This window comes from Apaloderma vittatum, unplaced genomic scaffold, assembly GCF_000703405.1.
Source record: "Apaloderma vittatum isolate BGI_N311 unplaced genomic scaffold, ASM70340v1 scaffold2580, whole genome shotgun sequence".
NCBI classification, from domain to species: domain Eukaryota; kingdom Metazoa; phylum Chordata; class Aves; order Trogoniformes; family Trogonidae; genus Apaloderma; species Apaloderma vittatum.
Genome location: NW_009693818.1, coordinates 16,843 through 26,855, shown reverse-complemented (window position 1 = coordinate 26,855; position 10,013 = coordinate 16,843). Strand labels below are relative to the sequence as shown.

Sequence of the window (10,013 nt, the reverse complement as noted above, 5' to 3'; positions counted from 1 at the left end):
GAATGCTTGTGCTTTATCTTCAAAAATGTAGTGTTAGATAAACCTGCAAGCATGCCACATAACAAGAGAATCATTTGTGCACTGCAAGTGTTTCAGTTCTTGGGTTTTTTGTTCCAGCTTTTCCCTCTAACTTACATTTTTGTGTGCTCTCTTTAAGATTTTTGTCTATGATGGAAAGACTGGAGAGAAAGTGTGCGCTCTTGGTGGAGGCAAAGCTCACGATGGAGGTATTTATGCGGTAAGTATCACTTCATTTGTGCAAATGGTCCGTAGTATTTCATTACCAAGTTAATGGACAGTGAAGTCTTGCGATAATAAATGCATTTACTATCTTGTGGTGACATTTGTTTTTGCAGATTAGCTGGAGCCCTGACAGCAGTCAGTTGCTTTCTGCTTCTGGAGATAAAACTGCTAAAATCTGGGATGTTGGTGCTAATTCTATTGTCAATACTTTTAACATGGGATCAAATGTGTTGGATCAGCAGCTGGGTTGCTTGTGGCAGAAAGACCATTTACTGACTGTTTCCCTGTCTGGCTATATCAATTATTTGGACAAGAACAATCCAAGTAAACCTTTACGTGTCATAAAGGTAGGTTAAACTTCTGTTTTCGCACCAGTTTCTGCAGGAAGTTACTTGGTGATTGAAGTTGTCTAGATGGAATAGTAACTATCAAAAGATGGTTTTGTTAAATTAGCATTGCCAGACAAGCTCTGTGTGACTGACTCTTGCAAGTCACATGAATCAACAAGTTAACAAGTTTGCTTTGTGCAAACATACAGATTTTTTTGTTTCGAATATTAATGCTATCAGCTTGTCTTTCACAGCAACTTTTAAGCATTCTTGAGATAAGAAATACAGCAGTCAGAGAAAACTAGTGCTGTCTTGTTGTGCTAGAACTAGTGTATTGTGAACAAGGTGACTGAGGTTACTGTGCAAATCAAGTTTTAATTTTAGGATTTAAAGAGTTTACTGACACAGCATCCTCACGGGAACTTATATTTTTACATGAACTAGAAAACAGATATCCCAGATTCTTGTTATTGCTGCTGTTATTCTCGCAGTTGGTGTGGGCACACAAGCATATTTAGTCCTCTTCCCTGAATCATAAAGTGCCTGAAAAGCAAACTTTGCTGATGAAAGGGGACGTCAAAGTATTTTGGCCCACCAGATTAATAAGGATAATCACAGTGACTATTCCTTCTCTTCAAGGAGTAGTGCCTGGAAATAGCAACGCTGCAGCAGTTAAATGACTGCACTGTTAATTAGTGATTTTTATTCTGAGTTACTTGTAATGCTTGTGAATAAAATATGTTTATTTTCTGAATAACCTATAATTCTTCTCAAACAGATTTGATTAATGTATGTGTTAAGATGAAAAATTGCCCATCAGTAATTATTTGTGTCCCATTTACAGGGTCATAGTAAATCAATTCAGTGTCTTACAGTGCATAAAAATGGTGGAAAGTCCTATATTTACTCTGGAAGTAATGATGGTCATATTAATATCCTTTGAATAATAGTGATACTTGCTCTAGCCTTATAGCTGAGAAAGCTTATTAGGAGGAAGAAATAAAAAAAGCTTTGCCAAAGACAAAACGTTATGTTTATTGGACACAAGTGAATATTTTATGTCTGAAGAATTTTGTTTCGCTTTCCCCAAACTTTTCTGTTTTACTGGTTGCCTTTAAGCTTGCCTGCTAAACATGTTCCATGTGTTCTTCCATAGCTGTAAAATAGGTATTGCTGTTACACATGATAGATGGGCAGATCTCAGCAAGTGCTAAAAGTCACCTATCTTGATTTTAGATGTTCAAGAAAGATCCGACAAGGATTTATCTATCTCTTGCCTATTAGCACACATTTCTCTTCACAGTTGTGTTTTTCCCACTTGTGTTAATTGGGGCTTTTGTAGTTCTTTGACACATTGATCATGTTCTTTATTTGGTATCCCAAATGTCAATCTTTCTCACTGCTGAGGTGAACTTGCACTTCTTTTGAGACTCTATTTCAGTCCTGTTGGTTTCTGGATCAAAACACTGGGAATGCAGCCTGGTTCCCAAAGGGCATGTGAAAGGGTGAGGTTGGGATGTATCCGGCTAGAAGACTTGGCTTTTCTTCAGTGTTCTGAATCTTATAAATAAGACCACAGTCCTTCATTCTACTTGCCCTGATGCTTTAAAATGGTGTGACATTGGCATAAACTGTTCCAAATATAGGACTTGTTTCTTTATAAAACTGTATTATAGTGTTAATAGTTCAAACTGATGTTAATATAAAGCATCAGGGAAATCCAATGTTGCAGGACCTTTAACTATAATTCCTCTATTCTCAGACCTAATGCTAGTTGTTCCAGTTTTTTGTACTGTTTGTGGTAGGTCATTTAGCTCATTATAGAACATTAGAGGTTCATTTCCTAAATATTTTGAGGGTGTGAGATTGAAGCCTCGAAGAGGTTGCCCAGAGAGCTTGTAGAATCTCCATCAAAACCGAACAGAACGGGCAGTCAGTTGTAGGTGAGCAGCAGGTGGGATGAAACAATCTTAAGAGGTCTCCTCTAACCTTAGATATTTGGTAAATTATTTAACTTTTTATGATGCTCTGTCTCACTGCACCAGTATTTTCAAACATTCCTTAATTCTGCTGTGCACATTATTGGGATTCTGAAACTGGAGAGAACGATGGCTTTTCTGGGAAAGGCCACACAAACCAGGTTTCTAGGATGGCGGTGGATGAAATGGATCAGTTGGTCACCTGCAGCATGGATGACACTGTGCGCTACACCAACCTTAGCAAGAGGGACTACAGGTTAGTAAAAACATTGTCTCTTTACTCTAGAGTTGTAGCCTTAATTATTTTATAGCAAGAGTTTTGCTGACTTACATGGTAAATAATTTTATACTGCAATTTGTTCAGATTTTAAGTTACCATGGAAACCGTGTAGAAATGATTGCTGTACCAACCTTCTTGTGACAGCAAGAAATGCATCCCAGGCTTCTCAATTTGTCTCATCCCTTCCACAAGTTAGATAGAGATCTGCCTTGTGTCCAGTGGGCTTAGTTAGCAGGACTGTTGGAAGGGTGTCTGCTTTATGATTCCTAATTGTTCAGAAGAGGGGTGGGACACAGCTGTTTCTTTGTGGAAACCACAATGGAAGCAAAAAACTTTTCAGGAATCCTATTAAGATCACCTAGTTAAAAAAATTAGACTCTAATATAGTAACATGAACTTTCTCTGAGGGAGTGCTACCTGATCAAGACACCAATGCTTTAAACAGTAAATGGAAGGAAACTTTGCAGATTATTACATTAAAATAAATTAAATTGTGCAGTTCTTGATCATTAGTGGGTGATTATGTGAACAGGCAATTTTAAATAGTAGTAGGCATAGAATAATTTTTTTTTCCTACCTTGTCCTTCCTGCTTCTACACCTTGGCATGACTTCCTCCAGTGGTCAGGATGCTGTGAAAATGGATGTTCAACCAAAATGTTTAGCTGTGGGTCCTGGTGGTTATACTGTAGTTCTATGCATTGGACAAGTAAGTATCGATGGATTATCAACACAATTGCTCCGTTAATAATGCCATGTATGGTAACATGATGGTTTCTGACAAACCTAGTTAGTGTGGGATCGTCGTCTGCAGAATTTCCTAATAAGAGCTGTGGGGAACATAATTAAGCAGGATACTTGATAGGCTTGTTCTTTTGCATCCTGTGCCAGTTTGACATGGTCCCTCATGTGGATGCATCTAAATTTGTTATCTATATCACTTCGTGTTGGGAGGCTACACTGGTCTAAATCATGCTCTTGCCTGATCTTTTCAGTCATGCAGTTTTGGGGAAAGGAAGTCTTGCTCCTGCATTTTAGTATTTTTTTGCAATTAATCCCACTAACCAATTAACTAATGCTGTTTTTCCATGTGAGTTATAATTCCAGCTGTCTGTAGTATAGAACTGGGTAGCAAATAGCCCTTAAGATTTACCATTGCAGTATTAACTTGCTACTAATTTGGTCCTGTCTCCCTTCCTTTACCAGTGAACTGGGAAGGGAGTGACCGTTGCTAAAAATACTGTTTTGTCAATGTTTCTTTTATGCTCAAACCAAATGAGGGAAAGCTGAAGGCAGTAGAGCATGCCCTGTGCTACCTAGTTTAGAGCACATAAATACTTCAGTACAGTAGATTAATTAGTCACTTCACACACACGTATGGTTTTTTTCATTTTTTTTTTTTAAAGAATGAAACTATTCCCTTCAAATCTGAATGGAGTAAACTTATGAGCAAGCAGAGTGGATTTGTATTTATGACTAAGCAATATGAATTAGTCATCATTTTGTATTAGGCACTTTGAAGAGGGTCTTAGTTTCTGGTTTTCCATTTACAGATTGTCTTGATGAAAAATAAGAAGAAATGTTTTGCAATTGATGACCTTGGCTATGAGCCAGAAGCTGTAGCCATTCACCCTGGAGGAGGTACAGCAGCAGTGGGAGGAGCGGTAAGGTTGCACTTCCTACTACCTTGAACACTGAAACTAGTAACAGAAGTAACAGAAGCATTTCATGGTAGTAGGTGTGTTATGCTGAGAAGTAGTAGGTGGCAGTTTGTAACAGCAGCAATAGTGTAACAAGTAAACCATGGTAATTGATATTCCTCCACTTTCATTCCCCAGGGTCTTCCACCATTGTGAGCTACTGTTTATTTCATTTTTCCATCTTGTATTTGCTGTTTTTAAAACATCACATTGTTTTTACCCAGTGTATGCTTGAAGTAGGCAAATTTTAAAAGTTCAATCTATGTTCTAGACTTGGATTGTGGCCAGCATTAAGTGACAGGCTACAAGATACAATTCATGCAAAAAGTTTCAGAAACTCAGTAAGCCTTTCTCTAATGCAAAGTGATATTTTTACCTTTAACCCTTCTTCACTGTTTATTTGCAGGATGGGAATGTCCGTTTGTATTCAATCCAAGGAACCACGCTGAAAAATGATGATAAGACTTTGGAAGCTAAAGGTCCTGTTACTGACCTGGCGTATTCTCACGATGGTGCCTTTCTTGCAGTCTGCGACGCAAACAAAGTTGTTACTGTCTTTAGTGTCACTGATGGCTATGCGGTAAGAACTGTTCTGTCAGGAGAGGGTTTTCTTGCTTTGTTTAAAAATGCATCGACTCGCATCTCATCTCTAGATCTGTTGTGGTGAAATACAGTGTAGCTGCTGATACTTAATGGTTAAATCGTTGATGTCTATTTGGTGTTTCTGTGACTGGTATTTTGAGTTAGTGTTGCTTTTCGACAGCAGCCAGTGTGAAGCCTCCAGATCATGGCAGTAGGCGAGGACATGTGCAGCATAGGTTGGCTGCTGGGAAAACTCTCAAACCCATCTAATATCAAACACATAGTTAAATAGGGAGGGGGTTGGATTTCCACAGGCTATCAGTAGTTAAAATACAAAAGATTACAAAGTATGCAGGTTCTTTATGCAGGTCAACTGAATCACTAATGGTGTGGGGGTTTTTTAAAGGGAAAAAATAGCTGGGTATGTTCAGTTTGACGAAGAGGAGGCTGAGGGGGGATCTCATCATGCTCTACAATTACTTGAAAGGACATTGTAGAGAGGTTGGTGCTGGTCTCTTCTCACAGGTAATTAGGGACAGAACCAGGGGGAATGGTTGCAAGTTGCAAGAGGGCAAGTTTAGGCTGGACATTAGGAAGAAATTCTTCACAGAAAGAGTGGTCAGACACTGGAATGTAAAGAGTGGTCAGACACCAGAATAGACTGCCTAGGGAGGTGGTTGAGTCGCCATCCCTGGATGTGTTCAAGTGTCATTTAGATGTGGTGTTGGGTGATATGGTTTAGGGGTGAACTTGTAGTGATTCTATGAATAGATGTATGACTGTCAGAGAGTTCACGTGTGTTTTTGTAGAAAGGACAAGGATGCAGGCTCAGTTTGATAAGAATTGTGCAGTACAATAAAGCAGACTTGGCAGTAAAATTTACTGGCTGGTAAGAACTAAGCAGTGAAAAGGATACAATAGGGCAGGGAATCTTGATTTATCATTCAGGCTAGTGTCTTTTAAACAAGAACCAAACAATCGGCAATTTCCAGGTCGCAGCTGAGCAGTGAATATGTGTAAAGTCATTAACCTTTGATTGAAAACACATAGAACTAAAAAATGCAAGATGGTATTCCACAGAAATATTTCAATTTTAAGTAAAAAATTGAAAGAAATTTAGTTTTAGAAATATTTATGGGATTATTTTAAAAGCCTGCAAGCAAGAAGTGACTTGTTGCGTATGCACTTTACAGATCCAGCTTTGTAAGAAACACTAGTGCTTTTTCTATGAAACAGTTTAGATTTTATTGGCCTGATAAGCGTTTAAATAAATAGTATAAAATGAAGCTACCACTTACTTTATTTAGGGCATCCATCTGCAGCTGAGATGTATGTTGTCTGAAGTCTTGCAGTAGCTTACTGTGATGCTACACATGAGACCGTGGTGTTTCCCTGAACTAACTTAAACTAAGGAAATAACACTGTATTCTCTAACTTCCAAATAGGAACATAATGTCTTTTATGGACACCATGCAAAAATTGTTTGTATCGCCTGGTCGCCAGACAATGAACATTTTGCCTCTGGAGGCATGGACATGATGGTGTATGTTTGGACCGTGAGTGATCCAGAGACCAGAGTCAAGATACCAGGTATGTCTTCTTCAAAATCTGACTTCTGCAAGTTGCTAGTAGTTCTTGAAATTCAGCACAGTACCTGTTTTCTAGAACTAATCGTAAGCAGGCTTTAAATATTTCCCAAACTAATTTAGCCATTACATTAATTTCTATGTAGCTACAATAGCCAGAACTTTTCTGTTGGGTGATTTTTGTAGTTGCTTTTAGGCACTACTAGTATTTAATGCAGCTGAGAATCCCATTTGGAATATGTGCTCAGGTTATTTCGTCAGCGTAGCCTTCCTAATTCTCTTATTTCATGCTTCCATACAGATGCTCACAGACTACACCATGTAAGTGGCTTGGCGTGGTTGGATGAACATACTCTGGTAACAACATCCCATGATGCTTCTGTCAAAGAGTGGTCTATCTCCTACAATTGAAATAAGCCCTCACTTTGGAAGGACCTAATCAGGGACTAGAACTACTGCAGTGGAACATAGCATTTCTCTTAAAGAATCTGTATTGGCCTCTGGGTCTGCTGTCATATCCTCATATCTTTACAGGGTGTTCATATCTGTAATTAAATGTACTTTGAAAGCTTTAGCCAGTAACAGTTTGCACATGAAAAGCACTTAAATTATGTCCGGAGCTTAACCTTTGTGCTGAACATTCCAGAGGCAACAGCCAAGCAAGTTGGTGTGAGAAAGAATCAGGTGTGAAAGATTCAAACTCAATCAGTTGTTCTTTTCTAACCAAGAAACAGGAGACTGTACAGCATGAGAGTAATACTTCTCATTTTTTCTAATTACAGAACATTTCTGTACTAACGGTCATAGTAAGAGTATTTAGTTGTGATCTGAAACCAATCAAGCTGTGTGCAGCTACTGTATATTGCTTTGCTTCTCTGTACTGCACCAAACTGTTGCCTCAGACTTTCTCCTCCAGTTAACAAAATGGGGTACATGCATAATAAACTTTTTATGTATTTCATGTCAAAGTTTTGTGGTTTATTTTGAGGTGGAAGTGTGGGATTTTGATGTACTTACTGTTGTGGGTATGATGTTTACAAATAATTGTTGTGGCAACTTCTTGCTTCAGAAACACGTTTGTTAATTTTCATAAATTAAGAATGTTTGGTCATTTCAATGTCAGAGAAAACCATTCTGTTTCAAGGATTAAAGATATTTTCTGTTTGATGGAGGAGAAGCAGCATGTTATTGTTTAAAAAAAAATGCAGTACTTCTGCCACCATTTTGAAAATACAGGAATTAAAGTGAAGATTTGTTATGATTTGAAGTGATTTTTGAGACTATGATGTTTGCCGAGTAAGTTTTATGCCTCTGCATGTGCAGAACAGTTGCATGGAAGCCATTGCCTGATGCAACCAGATAATGATCTTGTGTTTACTTCCCTTCTCACATTCTGCAACACACTTAAGTGATTTGAAGCTAGAAGGCTTACAAGGGTGGAGGAGGACACTCTCATGCAAAGTAGTAAGAAGATTTGTTACCGTCTCTAGTGGCCAAAAGGAGCCGTTGCCATCCAGAACTTTGGATGACTTTTTTATAAAAACCTTTTATCCACTCAGTCTTCATACCCCCACCCCCCTCCAGTGCTCTGTGTGGACCTGTGTGTTGTTTTTTTTACCAATCACATTTCTAATGACACTAATTATACAGCAAATAAAATGCTTTTGCTTTTTCTCTTACTGTGGACCATTGCTCAATTGCTGAAAAAATTGCATGTCAAAGATGACTTGGGGAAACATCTTTTTTTAAAAGAAAAATCGTGGATTTATTTTTAGGAGTGGTGATGAGGTCCTCTGGCACACCAACCATGGTATATGTTAGAACAGTTGACTCAAGTTTTACCTGAAAAGCAGAATAGTTTGTGTCATGGTTTCTTTGTGCTTGCTGCATCTCTCAGTTAGCAATTTTGCATGTCTCTAACAACGCCAAGGATGAGAAGTTTTGGAAAAGGGCATGTTTGAAATCATGAATAAGATCTAAAAGAGCAAGATTTCTCCGGGTCTGGCCCCTAAAACTTGTTCTGCTATTGTTGTGCCAGTCTCTGTGCAATGCATCCATTGTTTCCCAAGTCTGGTCTGAAAGAGTTGCTATTGAATCTGCTCAGTGGGTTCCTGTTGTAGTTGAATCCTTGTCATTTAAGTCACGATAAGGGACAAGGGGGGAACAATGAATTATGCAGATGTATATGGGCAAAGAACAGCATCTGCTGGCAAATCCTGCTTTTTGTAAGAGAGGGGCCGGCCAGTGAGATGTGGGTTTTGAGTGAAACAGCACAATTTCCTAGAAGCTTCCTACCACTACAAGTGGATTCTTTCCTGCCCATCAGAGCTTGAGCACCATGTCTGAAAGGTGATGTGCAGATTCCTGGAAGACCTGGTAATACTGCTCATGCAGAATGCCTGTTAACTAGAAACCCTGTATTAAGACTTGTCTTTGGATGCCTGCCTGTGGGGGTGGTTGCTCGTGCTTCAGCTTCCATTGGATTTGTTTATTGGCATAGGGCCTAAGCTTTTAATTCCTTGAGGACTAATATGGTCTTTGTAGTTGAAGAGCTAATTCTGACTACAAAACTGAAAAGATATCTGTTGGACTAAATGCCATAGCTCAGGCTGGTTGTTGATCTGCCATAGGGAGATCATAAACTCAATCGAAGGAGCCCAGTTGTACTGTTCTAAATCAGGTCCATATGTTACTTTTATTTGCCCCAGGCTGAAAAAGTCTTGTGCTAAACTCGGGAGTCAAGAAATAGCAGTGGGGCAGGAGGACCTAGCTACAGCATGACTCTTGCTTTTTCTAATCTTAGTTACACAAACAGCCCCAAAGTTGGGTTTTCTGTCATGGAGACCTCTACTGAAAAGTAGAAAAGGCCTGCTTAAAATAAAGTAGAAAGGCTGCTTAAAAGGACAAGTGTATCGTGTTTTGATTTTTTTTCTAAAGGGGAAACAAATGCTGAACTCTTACTTGGCTGTATAAAGCAAAAGAGAACAGTTAGACCTTTCTAGGAATAGCTATGTGAAAGCAAAACATGCTGAGTTTCTACTTTCTCCTCAGCAACCTTGTTTGGTCTGAAAGCTGTAGCCTCTCAGCCTCTGCACAGCAGTAGGTCCTGCGATTCACTGTCAGGGTGACCATAGAATGTATGTGTAGGAGTGGAAGCTCTTCTCTCCATTGGACAAACTGATTCTTTCAGCCATCGATTTTTCTTTTCCATTCTCTGTAAGGCCTGTTCTGCCTGTGGTGAGGCAGGGTGTGGAGATGGCAGCTGGTGGCAGGCTGCTCTTGTGGCACGCTGTCAACCTCTTTGCCTGCTCTGGAA

General features: G+C 39.1%; 1 protein-coding gene across 1 annotated transcript in view; it reads left to right on the top strand.

Moving 5' to 3' along the window:
• The window catches only part of WDR1 (WD repeat domain 1), a gene marked incomplete at its 5' end in the record, with an annotated part of 19,813 nt that extends 11,858 nt beyond the window's left edge, over positions 1 to 7,955 (top strand). The window contains 9 exons of the mRNA XM_009864951.1: positions 158 to 238; positions 357 to 590; positions 1,417 to 1,504; positions 2,651 to 2,807; positions 3,451 to 3,538; positions 4,383 to 4,493; positions 4,936 to 5,109; positions 6,557 to 6,701; positions 6,999 to 7,955. Coding sequence (XP_009863253.1) covers positions 158 to 238; positions 357 to 590; positions 1,417 to 1,504; positions 2,651 to 2,807; positions 3,451 to 3,538; positions 4,383 to 4,493; positions 4,936 to 5,109; positions 6,557 to 6,701; positions 6,999 to 7,108 — 1,188 coding nt within the window. The remainder of the gene's footprint in view (positions 1 to 157; positions 239 to 356; positions 591 to 1,416; positions 1,505 to 2,650; positions 2,808 to 3,450; positions 3,539 to 4,382; positions 4,494 to 4,935; positions 5,110 to 6,556; positions 6,702 to 6,998) is intronic.
• Positions 7,956 to 10,013: the final 2,058 nt, after the last annotated feature.